Source organism: Mauremys mutica, chromosome 1 (genome assembly GCF_020497125.1).
Source record: "Mauremys mutica isolate MM-2020 ecotype Southern chromosome 1, ASM2049712v1, whole genome shotgun sequence".
Classification (NCBI taxonomy): Eukaryota; Metazoa; Chordata; order Testudines; family Geoemydidae; genus Mauremys; species Mauremys mutica.
The window spans coordinates 351,256,173-351,279,438 of record NC_059072.1 but is presented as its reverse complement, the minus strand read 5'-3'; the positions used below and the strand labels follow the sequence as shown (position 1 = coordinate 351,279,438).

Sequence of the window (23,266 nt, the reverse complement as noted above, 5' to 3'; positions counted from 1 at the left end):
CATTTGTCTTGCCCACCTGACCATAGTCATTTGTATACGTACTGGCTGTTGCCCACTGTCATTGGCACAGGAGTCTACTGTTCTTGTCCCTTTTCAGGAATAAGACTCTTTAGCTGTTCTTTTTCCCAAATCCAGAAAATACAGCTCAAAATAAATTGTCTCTTTATAGCTCCTGTTGTTTATAAGTTCCTTCCTCTCTGAGAACTCACCCAGAAGGCTTCCAAGGCCAAACACAAAACACTGCATTAAAAGAAGCAATAAAAGCAATGAAGAGACGGGAGGAGCTCTGCCAATGAACTCATTCAGGAAACCAGATAAAATGGGGTGGGGAGGATGGGACTCCTCACCACGGCAGAAAAGAAAGGAGACGAGAAACTTTCTCCAAGAAGCAGCATTGTCTGTGTCTGCCTCCAGAGTATAAAATGTCTGTTGGTGATTACAGAAGAGAACGATCCCCGTCACTTACCTAAATGACACTTTCCCCCAAGGTCTTCATTGCACAAGCAAATAAAGACTCCACAGAGCTGAGAAACTGCAGTTCGATTTTTCTAGCCGCCTTGGTTTGATCATGAAATGTGAATCTTTGTTTTTCAATCAAAGCAACTTACTGCTGGTGAAAGGAGCTGGAGGCTAATGGGCTCCAGTCATCTCCAGAACAGGAGCACAACAGTTAGATGAGAGATGCCTGATGTGCTCTCTGTTCTTATACAGCATCCATCTCTCTAGTACCTTGGGACCTCTTATACACTCAAGAATTCATCATCCTAAAGCCCCTGTGAGCTAGGGAAGCGCAACCCCAATTTGTCAGAGATTGTGGCTTGCCCAAGATCATGTAGGAAGCTGACTGTGATTTCCAGCAAGAAGCTAGTTGTTGGTGAATGTTGTGATGTGGGAATAGAACCCTACTGTGAGTCACAGTCCGGTGAGTCACCCACAAGGCCTCCCTCCCCTGGGATGTGATGCTGAGCTGAAGGAACTGCCTTTGGGAGGCGAGACACTAGTTCAGATGCCATGTACATTCAGCCTGTGGCCTTTGCTGAGATGACTCGCAGAGGGGCCTAGCCGTGGCGATTTTGCAGTGTGGCGCACAGACACCAGCCTCTGCGCATGGAGGATCCCCATCCATGCACAGTTCTGCCCATTTTGGCGCACAAGTTTGGGTGCTGCCTGCAATGGACTGTCCCACCTCGCCCTCCCTCTCCCATTGCTCAGCCCCTCAATGAGCCCGTGCAGCATCACAGGATCTACACATGAGCAGGATGTGACAGGCTGGGGGGGCGATTCCAGCCCAGGTGTTTTCCCCTACCAGCCCCATGTGGGGATCTACTTAAACTGGTGGTGTCCTAACTTTAAGTGGATTCTTTCTGTGATGTGAAGACACCCTTAGGGTGGGTTGCCAGGAGCAGTGATCAGCAGGGGCACTCCTGACAGGGAGGTGGGGGTGAGGGCATGAGGGCCTGGAAACCACTGTGGAGGCACATAGCCTTCATGCTAATCACCCTGGCCTCTGACAGGTTCTCCAGGATATGAGTAACCTCCTAGCTTTATCCATGGAATGGATGGGGGCAACTTTAGGTGGAAAAACTCCTAGGAAACTCCACCAAGGGAATCGCACATGTGACTTTCCACACAGTGGGATGGTCACTAGAAATGGGACTGAGATTGCATCAGCGTTTGTCACCGCACGTGTCTTTTAACAGCCACAATGACTTTGCTCACGGCTCACCTGGCCCCTATAGGTGAAAGACTTGCTGTCGTTCCATCACGTACACCCTGATTCATCCAATTCCACCCGGAAACGGGGTTTGCTGGGACTCCGATTCCTCATGGCATATGTACGGGCCAGTAGTGTGTCTGGTTTTCTGTAACCACAAACACTTCCCATTCTAACTCAGAAATACTTTCGATCCTTTATCAAACTCTGCCGGGCTACTCTGGAGCAGTACCGGCCATCATCTTGTTATAAAAACAGACTTTTCTCCCTTTGTCTCCCAAACTCTGCACCACAGTTAGAACTCTGTGTCCAGGAAGAATGTGGTCCCAAGATTCATGGTATTAAAAGGAAAGTGATGCCTTCAGCTGCTCTGTGAGGATAACGAGTGTGGTTTTTTAGAGAGATTAATGGGCTTCCTGGAAATGAACTTTAAATTTCCCAGCATTTGTGGCTAATGGTGGGATTTGGCTTCAATCCCATCTCACGATGGTGCACGTCCTGTGATCTGTACTGAGTGATACTGACCTTTCTCATGCAGGTCAGTGATCAAAATCTGTCCTAGCACATGTATTTCATTTGGTATTTGCCTAGGATTTGGGTCACTGAGCTGCATCGGCTCAATCAGCAGAGGTGGAAAGGAAAGGAAAGGGTCTTTCATACTGACCAAATGGGCTAGTTGAGGCTTGGTGGAATCATAATATATCCTTCTGGGGCAGGGAAATCCAAGTGGAAAGAGCCATTATCGAGTAATCCAGAGCAAATTGGAATTGCCTAGAAATTTCCAGTGATGTCGCTTAACTCCAGAGCACCGCACCTATGATGCTGTACCCCCCGGTGGCACCTAGTTTACTTATCTCCTGCGCGCTCAGGAAGGAGTGGAGCCCAAGCGTGGGTTATCTCATTGTCAACTCATTTCTCTCCCGCACTTACATTCTAGTCTAATTGATTGGCAAGTAGGTGCATTGAACAAGGATATTAGATGGCAAAAGCAAATGGCAGTTTATAACTCAGAGTCAGCAACTGAACATCTGCATTCAAACCATTAACCAGACCGTTCCTGTGGCTGTTGCTTCTCCCAAGAAACAACCCCGGTATTATTTGGGTTCAAGTGACTGTTAATATCCCATCAAGTTCAAAGCACCTGTCATCCTAACTAATGCAACTTGGTAGGGAGCTAGGAGTGCCTCTGCAGTGGCTGTCAGCACCCTCTTCTAAAGATTCCCATCTCATATGAGTGAAGTCATTGGAAGGCAAAGGAATGCTGCCCTTTGCAAAGCACAGGAGTGACAGTCAGGAGGTCTGGGTTTTGTTCCTGAATCAGCCATAGGCTTCTGGTGTTGCCAACGCTCAAGATTTTATCATGAGACTTGCAATATTTGTTGTTTCTCTTAATGCCCCAGCTCCTGGAGTCAAGTAATTATGTGAGTCTTATGTTTTCATTGAAAGCTAAATTTCTAGCTCTCATGACTGTAACAAAATCCCTAAAATGCGAACCAAATGTACTCCTGAGCCATCGTCCTCGCCTTTTGAGCCTTGACTGGCGATTTTTGGAATGCTTGGGGTAGGCAACGCTGACCTTGGGCAAGTCATTCAATCGCAGTTTTCTCCACGTGTAATACCTGCCTACCTGCCAGGAGAACTGTCACAATTAATCCATTGCTTGAGACGTCTGAGATCCCGAGGGAGGAAGCACTGTAGACCTGGGGGTTGGGAGCCAATGTGCTCTCTAATTTTTGACAGGCTGTGTGCGCAAAAAATTTCTTCCATGCAAATTTTTGTGTGTGCAGTGTTTTGCCGTGTGCGCAGGGGTTAGGATCTGTGTGCACACGCACAGCCCAGAGGGAACAGTGGGACCCCCTCAGGGGGTCGCAAGATTGTTACATGGGGGGTCGCGAGCTGTTAGCCTCTGCCCAAAACCCTGCTTTGCCTCCAACATTTATAATAGTGTTAAATATATAAATAAGTGTTTTTAATTTATAAGGGGGGTCGCACTCAGGGGCTTGCTATGTGAAAGGGGTCACCAGTACAAAAGTTTGAGAACTACTGCTGTAGAAGGACAACGTATTTTTATTCATATTTACCACTTTTGCTACAATACTTAAACTGTGTGTGTGTGTGTGTGTACACGTGTACTGCTTTTTCTCCACTACTGCTGTAGCCATTGAGCTCACCTGCAATGAAAGCCAATCCCAAGGCAAGTTGGAGCCATTAGAGAGCAGCAGACATGGACTCTGACCCATTAGAATCATTAGCCCCTGCATCTTTATCCAAGATATAGCGCTCCAGAGAGCAGCAGTGGGGGCTGCTTTGTAGGACTAACACACTTGACCTGGTCCCGGGGCTGGTCTCTGGGCTCCCTGATGTCACTATAAAAATCTGGAGGGGTTACACGTCCCAAGAAATATATTGGACTAGGGTGAAATACAAAGAACTGTTCTATAAACTAAAATATTCATAGTTTGGTGTAACATTTGGAAGTGGGTATTAAAACTTAACAAAGAGGGAGGCAAACAGTTTAATAAAACCCATAGTGGGTCTGTTCAATGTGCAGCAGCTGTCAAAAAAGCGAAGAGAATGTTAGGAGCCATTAAGAAGGGGATAGATAATAAGACAGAAAATATCATAATGCCTCTATATAAATTTCTGGTACGCCCACACCATGAATACTGTGTGCGGTTCTGGTCACCCCATTTCAAAAAAGTTACATTAGAATTGGAAAAAGGACAGAGAAGGGCAGCAAAAATGATTAGGAGTATGAAATAGCTTCTGTATAAAAGAGATTAAAAAAACTGGGACTTCTCAGCTTTGAAAAGAGACAAGAGGGGATATGATAGAGGTCTATAAAATCATGAATGGTATAAAAAAACCAGAATAAGGAAGTGCTATTTATCCCTTCTCATAATCCATGAGCCAAGGTCACCTGATGAAATTAATAGGCAGCAGGTTTTAAACAAACTAAAGGAAGTACTTCTTGCCTCAGTGCAGTCAACCTGAGGAACTCGTTGCCAGGGGATGCTGTGAAGGCCAAAAGTATAACTGGGTTAAAAAATTATTTAGATCAGTTTATGGCAGGGGGCCCATCAGGAACAGCAAATCGCGGTGAACCCCGGCCACTGGGAGCTGCGGGGGGCCGTGCCTGTGGATGGTCAACGTAAACAAAACGTCTCGCGGCCTGTCAGCAGATTACCCTGATGGGCCACGGGCTGAAGGTTGCCGACCCCTGGTTTATGGAGCATAGGTCCATCAATGGCTATTAGTCAAGATGGTCAGGGATGCAACCCCATGCTCTGGGTGTCCCTAAGGCTCTGACTGCCAGAAGCTGGGAATGGGCGACGGGATGGATCACTTGATAATTGCACTGTTCTGTTCATTCCCTCTGAAGCATCTGGCATTGGCCACTGTCGGAAGACTGGATACTGGGCTAGATCGGCCATTGGTCTGACCAAGGATGGCTGTTCTGATGTTCTTAGGGGGCATTGTCTGACTCAGGGTGTCTACTGACTGCAAAACAGTACAAATGTCCACTTCATTGTTCCCACCAAACACTACACCTTATGGTTCTTTGCAACCTCAGTGCATCCCAGAGTATCTTCTCCCTTTTTTAATCCCACCAGAAGTCCCTCTGTTGTGCCCGCCTTTCTTGTAATAGAGTTGATTACTTACAACCCCTCTAGAGTCTGACATTATGTCCCCTCAATCATCCAAAAGAACTTCTAAGGCCTTGTTGCCATTTTAAAAAAATTGCATCAGTTTAAATTGATTTCAAACTGGTGCAAATCCTTAATGTAAATGCAGCTAAACCAGTTTAACCCTTGCTTGATATTGGTTTGGTTTGCACGTAAGTTAACAAATTATGCTAAAGCTATTTAAATGTGCCTACATTGTTATGGGTATGCACCAGTTTAATTAGACTGATTTAAAACTAAAATTAACCTGGTGCAGGCTTGGAAGTGATGCAGTCATAGAATCATAGAAGTTTAAGGTTGGAAGAGGCCTCAGGAAATCATCTAGTCCAACCCCCTGCTCAAAGCAGGACCAATCCCCAACTAAATCATCCCAGCCAGGGCTTTGCCAGTCCATCCATCTCTCCACCTCCGAGACAAAAGACTGGCAATCAGGACCGCTGGATTGTATTTCTGGCTCTCGCTGACCTTCAGTAAGTCACTTAGGGCTGGTCTACTCTACAAAGTTAGGTTGGTTTAATTACATTGCCCAGGGTGTGAAAAATTTCACACCTTGTGTGATGTAGTTTTGGCTATCTAAGCCCCAGTGTAGACACCACTCAGTACCTGTAAGAATTCTTCCATTGATCTAGCTACTGCCTTTTAGGGATGTGGACTGCCTACAGTGCCGGGAGAACTCCTCTTGTTGGCATAGATAGTGTCTACACAGAAGTGCTACAGCAGTGCCACTGTAGCGTTTCAAGTGTAAACAAACCCTCAGAGAGGTGGATTGACTATAGGCGTGGAAGCACCCCTTCTGTTATAGCAATGTCTACATTACAGCTGTGCTGCGGAAGGGTCTATAGCAGGGGTCTGCAACCTTTCAGAAGCGGTGTGCCAAGTCTTCATTTATTCACTCTAATTTAAGGTTTTGCATGCCAGTCATACATTTTAACGTTTTTAGAAGGTCTCTTTCTATAAGTCTATAATATATAACTAAACTATTGTTGTGTGTAAAGTAAATAAAGTTTTTAAAATGTTTAAGAAGCTTCATTTAAAATTAAATTAAAATGCAGAGTCCCCCGGACCAGTGGCCAGGACCTGGGCAGTGTGAGTGCCTCTGAAAATCAGCTCATGTGCCGCCTTCAGCACGCGTGCCATAGGTTGCCTATCCCTGGTTTATAGTGTAGACATATCCTATCTGTAAAATGGGGTAAAGCACTCTGAGACACTGGAATGGGGTGCATCACTGGCCAAATACAAAGCATTGCTGTTCTTTATAGCTGGAGGGAATTGCTATGGTTTGTCCATGATGTTCAGAGAAGTAGTACAATGTCTTTTGTTTGGTTTTTTTTCCTGGAGTGATTTGTTCTGAACCAGCATTTTCACTGGCTGCGTTTGTGTTCAGCTTCACAGATGTTGATATTCGCTGCATACTTTGCCGTCGTAGTTGCACTTTACCTCATTCCCCTCACTGTCTCTTCCCCTTGTATAATGGAGAAGAAGGATCTGGGACCAAAACCTGCCATCATTGGCCATCGTGGTGCGCCAATGGTAAGTAGCTTCACGTTTTAATCTGTTTGTCTGTGCTGGGTTTGACCGCCCTGGAGACTAAAGTCTGCTATCCCTAGGACATGTGCAGCATGACTTGGTGTGTGATCTTGGGCATGTCATTTAACCTCATCGACCTACCGACTTCACAGAGGGTTGGGAAGCTTGGTAAATTGCTAAGTGCTTAGAGATCCTCTTATGAAGGGCACTGTTTTGCTATGGAAAGGCACCTGCCCTGAAATTTCCAAAATCCTTCTGATTTTAGTGGCTCACTGTTACTCCCCACAAAGCCTGCTAAAGAGAGTTTGAAGGGCTCAGAAGTTATGTTGGGGGCCCCCAAAACTTTTCTGTAACCCACATTAACCTAGCTAGTGTGTGTCTTTGTCCTTCTATGTGGCTGGATCATATAAGAAATAGGTTCCTGCCTATGACTTAATGAACTTGGTCTTTTAGCTCACTGGTTCTCAACCAGGGGTACACGTACCCCTGGGGGTACACAGAGGACTTCCAGGGGGCTTCCTAGATACTTGCCTAGTTTTACAACAAGCTATGTAAAAAGCACTAGTGAAGTCAGTACAAACTAAAATTTCATATAGACAATGACTGGTTTATACTGGTCTATATAATATACACTGAAATGTAAGTACAATATTTATATTCCAGTTGATTTATTTTATAATGATATGGTAAAAATGAGAAAGTCAGCAAATTGTATTTTTATGTCTGATTTTGTAAGCAAATAGTTTTCAAGTGGGGTGAAATTTGGGGGTAGGCAAGACAAATCAGACTCCTGAAAGGGGTACAGTAGTTTGGAAAGGTTGAGCGCCACTGTAATTAGCTCAAGCAATCGAAACACGTGCTTTTAGATCAAGGTCCTAGATTCCTTTCGCTGTTAGGACTTTGGCAGGGGTATTTAAAAACGCAACACAAGAAAATATCTTTGGCGGGTGACATTGAGACGTAATTGCTTACACGTGCCGTGCAATGCAAGAATACAACATCGTGGTGATGTACATAAAAACTAAAAAATGGCAATCCTAAAAAACTGCTTTGTGATTGGTTGGTTATTTCCCAGTGGATCAATACCAGTATATATTTCTTTTGTGGCTAACCAAACATCACTGGCTCTCTGCACCTCCAGGCCATGGTTGGTGCATTTATAAATATCTAGGTAGAGCAAGCCAGTTTTTGGAGATAATCCTGTTTCTTCTGATGCTTGCTTATTCTGTGCCTCTGTTGATGGGCGTCTTGAAAAGTCTGAGATGGATCCAATCCTTTTTTTTGAGGTAGGGCTTTTGCCAGCAGGTCAGTCTGTTGTGCTTAATTCTTGGGAGTTTAAGTGTACATTGCAGCCATTAACGGATTAGCTGCAATAGCAGTTGGCCATCTGAGGATATTGGCATGCCATATCTTCTTCCTTCTTGGAGTCTGTTCCATATGGCTGCTTCACGGGTACAGCAGAGCACCGCTTGACTGGCTTTCGCCTTGCTTCCTGATAGAATGCTCTCTGTGACCATTAATTTTGGTAGGAGGGGGAGGAGGAAGCAGGCTACAGTTTAATCACTGGCACGAAAACATTTTATCATTGTGTGGCTTTCATAAAAGCAACTCGTTCTTATGGGCATCCAGATAGAATTTGTCTGGAAGGCTCAGGCCCACTGAATCCCTCACGTGTCTGACGAAGTAGGTATACACCCACGAAAGCTCATGCTCCGATACATCTGTTAGTCTATAAGGTGCCACAGGACTCTGTTTCTTTTTATGAATCCCTCTTGTGATTCCATCATCTACGTCAGCAGCTCCCAAGCTTGATTGGCTCACGTACCACCTCTTAAAAAGTTGTTGTGAAGGTAATGGCTGGAATGCCAAGCTCACGTACCACCAGTGGTGCACATGCTACGGTTTGGGAACCCCTGATCCATTACATGTTTGCTGTACAAAACGCAGAACCTTCCGGTCATCTAATGGGCTGATATTACATTTGCCTCTTTAATGGCTTTTTTAATAACTACTTGTTTTCAAATTATCTGAAGACATAAAACCAGGGAAGATAAAGACCAACTTTATACTTCAACCTGAAATTCCAGCTGAATCTGAACCAAGCTTGGGGGAGGGGGAGTTGTTTTTGTTTTTGAGGAGCGGTGTGGGGGTGGAATAAAGTTTCATTAGTGGGAGAGTAAACTTTTTTCTCTGTCTACGTTTTATATGGATCTGGCTGATCCTGGAAGTATCAAAATAGCTCTATGATATTCTGGTCTCTGATTATTTCCTGCCTAGGAGGAAGGCATGGAAATTTGTCTGGAGACTCTTTTGCTATTAGATTTCCTGACTTGGAGATTTGGATAAATTTCCATATGCTTATCTGACCAAACCTCAAACCATATGAGGATTCATGCTTCGCTTTATTTAGTTGCACTTCTGTGGGGTAATGGTATTTTTGTATTGCGTGATAAAAAGGCTGCCGCTAAAGACCAACAGGCTCATGTCGCATGCTTTTCTCCTTCCCTTCACCATAACCTAGTAAATAAAGCCCATCACTATCCAGTATCTATTGTATAGGTAGGTGGTTTATATTAATGCTTCACAGAAGACAAGATTAGAAGCAAAATTGTAACTTCTCTGAGCTGTGAAATCAGTAGGATAAGAAACTGGCAGCTACATTAAAAAGAAAAATGAGAATGAAGGAGAGAAGTAGCGATTTTTTGTACTGCCCTCCTCTTCCTAGAACTACCCTGAGTGTCACCTTGAGTCTTTTATTGTATATTTCAGGGGTCTCTTCTAAGCTCCCCTTGTTTGGATTATTCTCTCTTAAATGCTGATGCCGCACCAGATTCGCTTGTCATACCAAGTGTATTTACTTTCAGCCCTAATTATTTTAAAGCTTTGCCAAAAGGAATTCCACTAATAGTATCTAATTTTCACAAACATACTTGCTGTACATTGTCACTGAGCTAACTATTTTGGAGAAAATCTTACTACATGTGCAACAGGGGAAAGAAAGAGTAAATTACCCAGTGAAAGGGCTAAAGAAACTGTGCTGCAGAATACCGACAACAGTTCTCCTTTAAATAACGTAGGTCTCCAAAGCTAGAGAGCTGGAACCTAGGGCAATAGTAGATCTGACAGATAAGAGCTGATAATACTTTAGTGATTATATAGCCATGTTAATCTTCATCTTCAGAAAGAGGCAAACGTGATTTCTGGGTTGTGTTCAGAGAGTCAATATTTAATGCTATATCATGTTCATTAAATGTCCACTAGACTTAGGGTTTTTTTAATTTAAGATAAACACACAAAACAAAGATTTAAGCCAGGAGTGTCATGCCGTTTCACTGCATGTATTTGTTCAGTCTTCTGATGGATTCAGGTTCAGCAGAGTATAAGTTTTCATTTATTAAAGTATTTAGCCCTTAAAGTTGCAAAGATAACCCTTTTTAATATGAGTGGATGGATGCAGGGATGTATTAACCCTGGGAGATGTGAACTGCTCCTGTTGTCTAAACCAGGAGTTGACTCTGAATCCTACTGATGCTATTTTAAGGGCCAGATTATCGTATAATATAGGTGCAGAATTGCATGCTTACAAATTACTGTTGCTGTGTGTGTAAATGAACAATGGTACAGGAAAGTGGCCCATTGTCATCTGAGGGGAGCATCTCTTTAGATGGTCGGGAGCCTGTGGCCTTAACTTTTAGCCCCAAACAGTGCTCATAGTTACAAGATTGTAGTTTTTTGTTTCAAAATTAACTTGTCAGATTTTTGGGGCAGGAGCCATGGTTCCTTGTGTGTGTTTGGCAGGAAAGGTGCAGGCGGCAGGGTGTAAGGGTGAAGCAGAGGGTGAGGGAGGTGATGGAGAGCAGTGTTCAGGCTGCCAGAAACTGGGAATGGGCGACAGGATGGATCACTTGATGATTATCTGTTCTGTTCATTCCCTCTGGGGCACCTGGGATTGGCCACTGTTGGAAGACAGGATACTGGGCTAGATGGACCTTTTGGTCTGACCCAGTTTGGCTGTTCTTATGTTGAACAAACAGCACAGTGGGTGGAGCTTTTGGGTACCGCTCCAATACTTATAATAAATAATAATGGAGCACTATAGTTAGTTTCTGTACTAGCCCGATGAGACTGCACCCAGAATATTGTGTTAACATCTGGACACGTTATTACCTTAAAGATTTAGGTAAATGTAATGGATTTCAGCAGAAAGCCACTGGAACGATGAAGAGGCTGGAGGGACTCTCTTCCAAGGAAAGGTTTAGTGTCCAGGAATGATGACTAAGTGAGGGAGTGGAGGGCAGGAAATTGATTAGGGTAGTTCAAGGAGTAAAAGTGAGGAATATTGGGTTACAACTACAGGAAGACTTAAGCTGAATATTACGGAGAATCAGATTGGATCATACCTATTCATGCAGCCATCTCCCACGGGAAGCAGCCAATGAGAGTGGAGAACACTCAGCACCTCGCGCTATAACTCAGCACAAAGGATGCATTCAAGTGCTGCAAGTGCTTTAGGGTGCAAGTTGCATTACTGTATCAATGTCCATTTCCCCCATCCATATATGTATTTATATGTGTGTGTGTGTGTGTATTGTGACAAAGCTCCGAGTCGGTATTGGTGGGTCCCGCACTTCCTGGCGGATACAGTGGCCTCAGAAGCTCACTAAGGCCCTCAAGATGACCTCCCTTTCCCAGTGTGGTGGCAGAGGTTACAGCTTATTGAGCTATTTTCATCACAGGCCGGTATGGGAGGTGGGAAGGTGGAATACCCACAGTCTCTGTTGCTTCTTAGAGCTCCATAGGCACCATTTGGTCTCTTGCCTGGACCAAAGTCTGTTTCCCCTTTCAAAGGGATCTCTATAGATCATGCGGGGGGGAACCCAGGCCCGCCCTCTACTCCGGGTTCCAGCCCAGGGACCCTAATGGTAGCAACTGTTAGCGGCTTCCCTCCTCCACCGACGCTGCTTTGATTCCCTGGGCCACTTCCCCGTGCTCACCTTTTTCCAAGCTTCACCCTTTCCTCAGGGCTCAGTAATGCTTCCTCTCCTCCAGCTCCTTTCACCTGAGCTCCTCCTGAGAGAACTGGCAAGGAGAGCTTTTAAAGCAGTACAAGTGGGACCTTAATTGGTTCCAGCTGTCTCCATTAGCCTATCGGCCTTAACTGACCCTTTGTCAGTTAATTGAGGTCAGGTGCCGGCATTAACCTAACGACCTTAACTGGTTAAATTGGCATCAGGTGTCTTGATTGGCCTGGATTAGCCCTTGTTTGGCTATCCAGGGAACAGGGACCTGCTCATTCTGAGGCTGATATACCTGCCTTCCACTACCCTCTTATATCCTTCTGGCCTGAGTCTGTCTATATATATATATATATACACACACACACACGATGTATTGGCAATTTACACCATGAGCAAAAATGGCAACTCAGTTCCTAACTCCCATTGATAGTCAATAGGAGTTAGGTACCTGTCATTTATGCCACTGAAAATCTCTGCCAAGATCACATTTCTGGTGAGGAGGAGAGTTCCCTGGTTCTTCTAGACCAGTGGTTCTCAACCTGTTAATCATTGTGGGCTGCATATGCGGCCTGCAACGTGTTACCTGGGGCGGTTGTTGAGAACCACAGCACTCCCCCACTCCCCACTGCTATGCCCAGCGCCCCCAGCCCAGAGACCCTTCCACAGAGTGAGGCAAGGAGTGGAGCCCTGGTAGTGGGGCTGAGTGGCAGGGACCCCGGACGCTGTTGTGTGGGACCAGGCGGCTGCCCTGACCCAAGCCCGCTGCCAACCCTGACCCCTATTTTGTAGGGCGGGGGGGCAACCCCAACTCTAACCCTAGACCCAGCCTCAGGGGGGTGGGTGGCATCCCCAACCCCACTCCACCCCAACCTTGACCCTGACGCACTGTGTGGGGCCAGGCAGCAGCCCCGACCCCAGACCCTGCTGCATGGCAGCCCCGGCCCCGGCCCCCACTGCCCTTTAGTACACAGCTGGGCCGCATGCAGCCCATGGGCTGTGGGTTGAGAACCGCTGTTCTAGAAGGAGCAGAACCTAGATTTGTGGTGACCAGCCTTTAAGATTGGAAGAATTATGCATCACTGCTTTTGCATAAGCTCAAGTGCAGTAAATATGGTTGTTGCATCAACCTCCTGCTTGTTTTTAGATGTTGTTCTTGAATGTGTGTTTATTACTTTTGTGTCAGAAGTGTTAACGATGGGCCTGCCTGGTGTTGTAGGTAAACAACTGGAAGATTTATAGTGCCAATAGCTTAGCATCGTAGATGCATCTTTCTGGAAAATTACATGGTGCTTAATTTTCACATCCTTTAATTGAGACCAAACGAGGCACTGGCGTTCTAAAGCAGCATCAGGGTGGTACTGTGGAAACAACCAACCCAAGTGCACAGTGGAGACAGGAGTGGTTCATAATCACAGTGCTTGGGTCTCCAAATAGCAGGGAAGTCAGTGCTCTTGGCAGAGCACCCAAACAGCGGTTTTTCCAATAGTGTGTCTTAACAGCATTGGCAAAGACATAATGGTGAAACACTGTCTGCATGTTGTAGGAAGTGCACTAAAGAAAAACCACTCTGATCTTGAATACCACATGTAGGCTCCTTGTTCTGTCCCCATAGCACACGATGGATATTTTTGTGCTGTGTGGAAATGCTCTGCACCAAGGAGGGTTTTGTCAGGAATGCTGATTTATTGTATGTTCACATTTGCAAAACCTTTTTGAGCCTATTTGAAACACGCAACACTTGAGTGGAGGCATGGAAGGGACCTGCTTCTGGTATGAAGCATCCTGATGGGCAGCCAATTTTTAATCGCTCTGACAATTACATTGTAGTTTGTTTATATCCCCAATGGGCCGGGCATCATGGTAGTAATGGGAAATTTACGCTGAAGTAGATCATTATCACACATGTCTCGCCAGTAGTATGTAAGCAGCTTTCCACATCAGTATGAAGCTATGATCCATTCCCCAAAGAGCTCGTGTATCACTGAGTTCTTTCAGTCTCTGACAGTTTCAGCACCCGGTAGGGCAGCCGAAAAGTGTTAACAGAGAACACTGACTACTGTTCACAAACGAGCCCTTGAATGAGCAACAGTGCGAAGCAAGCATGTGCAGGGAAGACTGCACATCCCACTAGGAGATGCTCCGTCTTGATCTGAGCAGCTACCTTCTACCAAGGGTTATGGCTTATGGGAGAACCTTCTAGCCAGCTGTGGTGTTCTGGCTTGTCCATTCCTCCTCCCTAACTGGAAAGTAAGGCATGTGAGCTGTAATAAGCTGCAGAAAACAAATAGCAGAAAACAAATAGTGGAAGAATGAAGTGAACAGAAATGAACAAAGGTCTCAAAATGTTCAAACTTGGGTGTCTAAAATCAGGCATCCAACTACATGTGGTAGTAAGTAAAGGTGGCCTGTTACTCAAAGGGGTCTGATCATTTTCAGCTCCCAGTGACTTCAGCGAAAGGAGAGGATCCACAGCATTTCTGAAATCAAACAACATTTATTCAGTTCTCTATCCTTAAGCACCACGTTCAAAACTTGGCCGGAGCTATATAAAGGATTGTAACCAGAGATGTCGACTAAATCTATGTACCGCCATCACTGATGTAATTAATGAATCCCATCTAGAGTCTGTCGTCCAACTGAGACCTTAAAACAATAATAAAAACCTCTTGTCTAGCTATTAAATATCTAATAGCATATTTTGTAAGTTTTGCCTGGTCTCCTTGGCCAAAATGTTTCTTCCCTCATTGCTGCGTTCTTGTTTACCTCCTTCCATCCTCGGGCTGGCTGTACCAGTAGTGCTGAATATGTATAGTCCATTAAATGTATTGGAATCCTTTGGGATCATTATGAGAAGCTGATTCAAAGCGAAGACATTTCATCTGTCTATTAGGTCAGTGTCTCACTTCTTATCCCATTAGGGAATATGGTTTCCTTGGCTGAAGTTTGTGGTAAGTCTCAGAAGCCATGTGGGAGATCATATTATGATGCTAACTCCCTCACAAGCTTTGTGATCCATAATTCAAGGGAATATTTTAGGACCTTGAGTAAACAAGACAAATCCCTTCCCCTCTAGTGAAGCAAGACTTGAAAAGAATCCTTTAACGAAGAGTCTCTACGGGTTTGTTATGTGGGTCTAAAAACTCCTAAACCTTTCCTGTTTTGTATTAGACAAAACAAAGCCCAGAGGTGGGAGAAACACCCGGCTTTGTACAAAAGGCTTCAGCTCCCTGGGGCTGACTTGCATGAGGCCTATTTCCTGTACTCTCTTCAAATGTAAGCGTAACTCTTTATTTGGGGAATGGGGGGGGGGGGTATTTTGAAACCTTTTTACCGTTTAAAACCTGGTTTTAACAATGTCACTCCTGAAACGGATCCCCTAACAAGTGAAACATGAGGCGGAAAGAGCATTGGAGGCAGGGAATTCCAACGGAAGCCTTTGAAGAGAAATGGTTTGCCGCTATTTTGGTAGTAGTCATTTTTGGGGCGGGCTGTAAGTGTCAAGAATGTTAGTGATAACATATGTAGGGACCCACTGATTCTCAATCATTCTCTCTACCCAAAGTACTGTAGTATCTGAAAACCACACCATTTTAAAAATGCATTTATCCTCCCATCATCCCTGTGAGGTAGTGCAGTACTACTGCACTGATGGGGAAAGGAGGCACGGAGAGACGGAGTGACTTGCCCAAGGCAGCACAGGAAGTCGGTGGCAGAACATTGGATTGCTGAGGGTCTCCTGAGTCCCAGTCTAGTACCCTAACCACTGGACCACCCTTCCTCTGTCCAGATAATCGCTATATTGCCCATCCTTCTGCAGTCTTGTCTGTTCAGAATGTAAACTGTCTTTTTGTTCTGTTTGTATAATGCCCAGCACAACATTTATCCTGAGTGGGGCCTTTGGGAATTACTGAGATATAAACAATACATATGGATCCATGAGACTGTTAACTACCCAAATCTGACTTAAACAGAAGAAAAACTCCATCTTCCAGATCTTGTTCTGTCACCATGTCAAGGCTGGTTATAACTGCTTACCAACAAAGTGGTACTTGGTACAAAATACCAAGAAATTCCGTTCCTATCTAATCCTTACCGTGTATCAGTATAAGCAAGAGCCAAATCCTTCAGTACAGCTGCGTGAATAATGCTGCGAATGTTCTGTAAATATTCTATTGAATTTTAAAATGAACTGAGTTTATTTGCACCCCTTCTTTGTTCATTTCCCAAAAACACTTGAGTTGTCCAGAAAGTTTGAAGCAAACTTGGCTAATGGCAACAAAAGTTCTTGCATGCGCAGCCAATCAGAGGACAGAAACAATGTTGTTTGACTTATCTGACCCATTGCAGAAAAGCAGCTCCGTTCACATTTAGAATCTTCACAACAAATCCGTAGAACAAAAATGCAGAAGGATATTAATTTGGATAATAAACTTAAGGAAGTTGCAATTGGCTTGTGAATGTTCTCTGTGGAAAACAGACTACATTCGTTGAGTAAGTGATTCACTGCAAATTATTTGCTCCATTCTCTCCTTCAGCAATCACTGAGAGGTAGATTTTGGACTGATCTTTGCAAGTGATCAATTTAAATCAAGCTCCACTGTCAAGAACAAATTTTCCAAGCACTCTGCATAGAATATTCCAGTTGACATTTGGAGGAGTCTTGATCCTGACGGGGGGGCTTGCGTGATCAGGCCTTAGAATGAAAACATTACTGCGATCTTTCCCTCGGGTTGACTTTCCTATAACTTTGTTCTCTTAAAAAACCCAATTATACCAGATGGCAATAGAGCAAGGGTTTTCTAAAGAAAATCTGCCAGTTAACATTGGACTAAGGGAGAAACTTATTCCTAGTAGTTATATAAATATTTACATCTGGAAGTTATTCATCTCTGTTTTACAGTTTTTGCTGGAGAATTAAAAAAAAACACCCTTAAAACTAAACAAACCCCTTATACTCCAAGTAGATGAGTTTGTTGTGACAGTGGCTAGCTCCCTTGGGCACATCTGTGCTAAATATGTCACTATTTGCTTTGCATTTCCTGCTTTTCTAGGGAGAAGGGAGGCTGGTGAGAGTGAATTGTATTCCACTTGGATAATCCCAATGCTCCTTTACAAAGGATCCTCTTCAAAGCTCACAGCTCTGGTTTTAAAATCACTTTGCAAGCATGAAGCGGCTGGGCAGGGGGAAGTGCTTTCCAGCAGTACTGAGCAGACCTCTGGGAATAAACAAAGGCTGGTTTAAAGGGAGTGTGTTTTGATTTATAAAGGTCCCTGGCTCTCTTAGTTCTCTTGGATGCTCTGCATAGTTGTGTGTGTGAAGGAGTTGTCAGTTTAAGAGCTATAATAAAGCCAGAACTAATTGACACTTCCCTATGCCCAGGCACAGGGAATAGTGAAGTGGTGTAGAAATTGGTAGGGGAAGAGGCCTTGTGAAAAATGGAGAATCAACAGTTGTAGATAAAGGAGAGATTGAGTCTAAATTCAAATGATTATATTTGTGTATCTGTATTGTGGTGGTACCCAAAGGCTCCAATCAGGATCAGTACTCCATTGTTACTTATTTGTATTCCTGCAGCCCCAGGACCAGAATCCCACTGTGCCAGGGGCTGTATAAACACAGAGTAACAAGACAGTCTCAGCTCCAAAGAGCTCACAGTCGAACTATGAGATGAGGGACGACCGATGGATATGGATGGGGGAGTACAAGGAAACAGTGAGACAAGAATAGCCTGACAGGCCGTGGTTTCAGCTAGATTCCGCTTGCACGCACATGCCATGGAAGGGGCAGTCTTTGCCCTGGAGAGCGTAGAGTAGCTTGAAATTAGATCAGCAAATGAGTGTTGCACATGTAAGAAGAAAAAGGAGCTAGAGAGGCTCAGAATATCTGGTAAGGAGATCACATGGTTACGTAGACCTGCTATTGCACAGCTTGGGAGCACTTCAAGGTACATGTCATTGGCATTACAAGATATACCACCTTTAGAGCCTGATCCTCCACTGTTGTCATTCAGCACTGTGCTGTTGGCTTCAGCGGAGCTTGATGGTTTATTCCAGCTGAGGATCTAGTGCACAGTGGGCACTATTTTAAACATTTAGGATCCACCACCCCAGGTTTCTGCTGTAGACTCGGTATCTTCCAGAGCAGGAGATCCAACAGGGTCGCAGTCACTGCAGAGCGGCAAACAGTGAATTTTGATGGCACTGGCTATACAGCCTCCATTCCTGGAGCTGAGTTGTGAAATGCTTGTTCCTCTGAATGTCCAGCATTAGCACTAGAGCTGAGAGTAGTGACAAATCTAGGTTTCCTGAAGCTGGTGAGTCTGGGTTGTGTTTTAAGTGAGCCTGAGCTCATTTGTGGTTCTGAGTTGAATTTTTGAGAAACCAGGGGGTTTGCAGGGTGTTCAGCCAGACAAAATGTGGCTTCTGCTGCGCTTTTTACTTTGAATTTTCTGGTTCCTTAACAGTGAAACTGAACTCTGCAAGCCCCAGAGGAACTGAAACAGCTCTGCAGAAACCTCTCCATGGCTTGAAACTGCATTTTCACCCAGCACTGCTTCTGTCTAGGTACAGATGCTGGGGTTTTCAAAGGTGTCTAAAGGGGTCAGGTTCCCAACTTCCACTGAATTTCAGTGAACATCCCAGCTTTAAACTGCAGTCTCACCACGGTGTTTGTGTCCGCCTGGCCCAAATACACTGCATCTGAAATGCTGCGCAGTACAGCCTTTAGACAGCCAATATTATATGATCAGGTGGCAAATCAAGAGAGTGTCCCAAAGAAACAGTTTTCTTAGTAAGCTTTGATCTCTGTCATTTTACATGTGGGGGTATTATTAGAGGCCAAATGACCAATGTCCAGGTGAAAGTTTCAAGCTGTTTCAAAATGGCTGAAATACCCTCTTCTGTGCATGTGCTCTATTTAGTGCCTCTCTCAGAGCAGAGGCTCCTGAAGAGCTTTACATATACAAGAATCATTTCGCTCACCATTGACGTGCAGCTCCAGCCATTGTATCAGTGCACAGCAATGCCACTTATATATTTTAATTTGGCTCAGTCTAAGCTGTTGTGTGTGTTACATTGTGAGTCATTTTCAATTTACCTTGTGGAGACTCTTAAAGAATGGCTGGCAGTGTTGAAATCTATTCGTGTTTTATTAGGTTTCCTTTGTGGATCTTCTCCCACAATTTAATTCCCATGGCCATTCAGCTTTGGGCCCCCTCTGTACTACAAAGCCTACCATTTCCTAGTACTGCTGGAGTCAGAACAGAGTTTGGGTTTGCCTGAGGGCAGCAGGCCCAAACAAAACCCATATTCGTGTTTTAGCCTTGTTCAATAGGTGTTGATGGAAAGTTTCTTTCCCTGACTGGGAATCGAACCCAGGCCATGGCAGTGAGCGCACCAACTCCTAACCACTAGACCACCAGGGAGGTGATTGGTAAAGAGCAGAGCACAGCTTCTTCTCATCCACACAGATAAATCTTGTTCTCACTTGGTGCGCCGTGCTCCTGTGCTTAAGCATGGTGCTTAAATGGCGAGTTTGCAGTATGCGCAGGACCTTATTAATTCAGCCACACCTCCACCTTGGGAAAATTTGAGAGAGAGAAAGTGGGTGAGGTGTGGGTGCCATACCCGAGCCCACTTATCCACTGACGTTTTAAAAACTCCCACACCCCAGTCTGGACCTATGCTGGTTATGTAACATGTATGTATCTTGTGATCCTTGTAACTGATACCTGTAATCCCTCATAACTCAAGATGGACCTCAGATGTATAGTACCTTCCCTATTAACTTTTGTATATTTAATTTTAAACATTAACTTTAATAAAAATTTTAAATCTGTTGTTGGAGCAACTTCTATTAGTGGAAAGGACAAACTTTTGAGCTTCACAGAGCTTTTCCTCGGGTCTGGAGAAAGTAACCAGATTGTCCAAGCTAAATAGAAGGTGGGACAGATTATTAAACCTAAGGGATTCACACTTAAAATGAAGTGGGCAATTAACACTTCTGCAGTCATAGGACAATGGAGGGTTAGTTGCTAGCAAAGTGTGTTACAAATTGTTGTAATGGGTTATAAAACCACGGTTCTATGAAATCCATGTTTTTTAGTGACCAGCAAAGTTATGAATTAAAGTTCCCAGGCTCATCTTTTGAAGGCATTGTGCAGGTTTCCTTAGAGGACAAAGGACTGAGAGGTGTGATTTGCTTTGTGAAAAGTGTTTGCCCACAGGTAATAGGGTGTTTTTGTTTTTTATAATTTTTCTCTGTGATTTCTTTCAAGAGCATAGTGATTGCCTGGCTTCATCCACATAGTTGTTGCTGGGGCATTTGATGCACTGGGTGAGATACGCTACATGTTGTGATAGGCATGTGTAGGACCCAGGGATCTTGAAAGGTGTGTTGGAGGGGGTATTCATCATCAGAGAAGTAGAGATGTTTGGGGGTTTTGCAGCTGTTGCTCTGTTGCTGCTTTGAGTTGGTGTGTCCTGATCTGTGGGGAGCTTGCTTCGGATGATGAACTTGGCAACACTGGCGAGGGGGGGGAGGTGTATTTGAAGGCCAGAAGAGGGGATTCAGGAAAGATTTCTTTCAGGATGGGGTCCCATGTAGTATAGATTGTAATTGTTTGATTCTATCCCATTTGGGTTCCAATGTGGGGTGGTAGGCGACAATGAGGACTGCACGGTCGGAGCGGATTTTATTTTCTGTATTGAAGCAGGTTCTCCCATAGTATTTGGGTGGCCCACTCCATGATGTGATCTACTTTTCTGGTGGAGTGGGCTTGTTTAGTGAAGGTGGTTTTAAGTGTGTGGAGATGTGCATCCCAGACTTTCTCTTCTGAGCATATTCTGTGGTATTTGAGTGCCTAGCTGTAGATAATAGATTTCTTGGTGTGTCTAGGGTGGTTACTGGAGCTGTGGAGGTAAGTGTGGTGATCCGTGGGGTTTCCCTTGTTGAAGTTGATTGTGCTGGACCAGAAGCTGCTGATGGTGTGGGAGTGTTACACTAGAGAGAGTGTGATGGACGGGTGGTGGGTGTTGAGATGCGGGGGAAATCTGTGAGGGAGTGGCCTATACACAGGTTGGCATGTTGGGGAGCCATCTTAGGACCCATGGCTGTTCCCATCGTTTGGACAAAGTGTTTGTTGTTCAAGGTAAAGTTGTTACGGGCGAGGATGAAATGGATGAGTTTGGAGATGTTTGCAGTGGATTTCTGAGTGGTGTTGATATCTGAGGCAGGCACCAATGCCATCATGGTGTGGGATGTTTGGCGTATAGGAAATTGACTTCCATAGGTGCAAGGATGGTGTTCTGAGGGAGCTTGTTAAAGTTGCAGAGTTTCTGGAAGAACTTGGTTGTGTCCTGGAGGAAACTGGCCTTTTGGAGGATGGTTTCCTTAGGTCCTGATATTCCTTCAGTAAAAGTGCCATGGCCAGATATGATGGGTCTGCCAGGGTTCCTTGGTATATCTTGGGAAGCACGTAGAAGTTCCCTGGGATGGGTTCAGGGGCATGAGGTTATAGAGGTTCTCTTGAAGTTGTTTGGGGAACGATTTGATTATATCTTTAAATTCCTGGGTGGATTATGGTGTAGGGTATTCCTTCAGTTCTTTAGAGTGGGTGGTGTCAGAATTGTTGGTGGGCTCATTAACGTAGTCATCATGAGTAAGGCTGCAAGTCTGTCATGGAGGTCACAGATTCTTTAACTTTTTGGGACCTCTGTGACTTCTGCAGTGGCCGGGGCAGCTGGCCTCAAGGATACCCGAGCAGCTGAGGCAGCCCTGGAGCCAACCGCACCAGCCACTGCTGGAGCAGCCCCGGGGCCACTGGAGTAGTAACAGTCCCAGGGGCGGCCCTGAGCAGCAGTGGTGCCCCTAGGGTCCCCCCCACACACTCCCCCTCCCCGAGCCTCCCAGAGCAGCTAAGATTTGGTCAGAGGTATTTATAGTACAGTTATTGCCCATGACTTTTACTAAAAATACTTTTGACTAAATCTTAGCCTTAGTCATGATTGAGGGCTACAATGGTACCTCCTTTGTCTGCTGATTTGATCATTAACCAATGGTTGGATTTTTTTTGCTTGTGACTGTTGGTGCGGATGTGGTAGCTGTGGGTGATGTCTTCATTGTGAAAATTCCTTGAGGTGGAGTCAGTGAATGAATGTTTCTAGTTCTACACGTTAGGATGGTTTAAGGTTCTGTGGCAGGGCAGACGTTCAGTCCCTTGGAGAGTACAGATAATTCAGTTCCCAGTGGGGGTTGTCTTGTTAGGTTGATGACGTTGGGGTGTCGTGTAGTGTCCATGTGGATGGGTCCTGGTGTCATGGTTTCTCCCAGAAGTTAACCTTGACAATAACAACCACCAACATGTTGATCTGTGGAATCTGTGCTGTGGGGTTGATCTAATTTGTTGTTGTTTTTCAATGTTCCATAGACAGATCCTCAGAGAAGCTTCACTGCTTAACGTGGAACTATTTAGCAACTTGTTTATAATCACTGTGGGTACGATTTCTTATTTGCCTTTTGATGATGCAGTTGGGTTTATATTTCTAGTCATTCATTGTGCTTAGCTCAGTGAGAGAAGTACCATGACTGGGCAGAGAAAACATCTGCCAAAATCTACATTCTTCTTCGAGTGCTGGTTCTCATGCACCCGAGTCAACCAAGTAGTGTTCACTGGCCCACACATGCTCCAGACCAATGGTGTAGGAGGCAGTACAGGCCAGCAGCTCTCCAGTTCCTTCTTACCGCCATGTGGCCTTAGTCGGAAACCCAGTGTCCACAGATTTCTCCAGCTTTTCTCTTTGATCTCCTGTAAATAGCTATTGATAATAGTTTTATATTTTTTATATTAACATAGTTAGAATTTTACAATAGTGCCTAACTCAGACACTGTGTCCATACAACAGCCTTGCATTTCTCTTTCTTAAGCTACCCCGCATAGGGTCAGGCTCAGACCTCGTCTGGGCAGGTGCCAGTCTGTTATTTCTGTGTGAGTGACTGCAGCCTGGGAAAGAGACTGTCAGGTGATGCTCAGTGGAAACAGGATCAGCTTGCTTTGTTCATCTTAATGAAACCTGAGCTACTGGGTAAGACATGAGACTCTGAAAGCTATGCAAGAGCAGGGAGTACTTTAGCAAAGGGTAACCTCAAATATGTTTTTGCCGGCTGTCCAGGATCTTTGCTTGAATGCTGCCCCCTTCTGGCATCTTTGGACATTGCACTTATTTGAAATAGTTATCTTTATCTTGACCTCATGTGACTCATGTGGTGAGGGTTGTGGGTGTTCCCCCTTTCCTTGTCTGTCTGACTAGTCTGTCTTTGATTG

At 44.8% G+C, this 23,266-nt stretch overlaps 1 protein-coding gene across 6 annotated transcripts in view; it reads left to right on the top strand.

Annotated features, from left to right (window-relative positions):
* The window catches only part of GDPD5 (glycerophosphodiester phosphodiesterase domain containing 5), a 329,762-nt gene that overhangs the window by 261,410 nt on the left and 45,086 nt on the right, over positions 1-23,266 (top strand). For all 6 annotated transcript variants that reach the window (XM_045021717.1, XM_045021742.1, XM_045021737.1 and 3 more), the window contains one exon: positions 6,785-6,930. In XM_045021717.1, the coding sequence (XP_044877652.1) occupies positions 6,785-6,930 (146 nt within the window). The remainder of the gene's footprint in view (positions 1-6,784; positions 6,931-23,266) is intronic.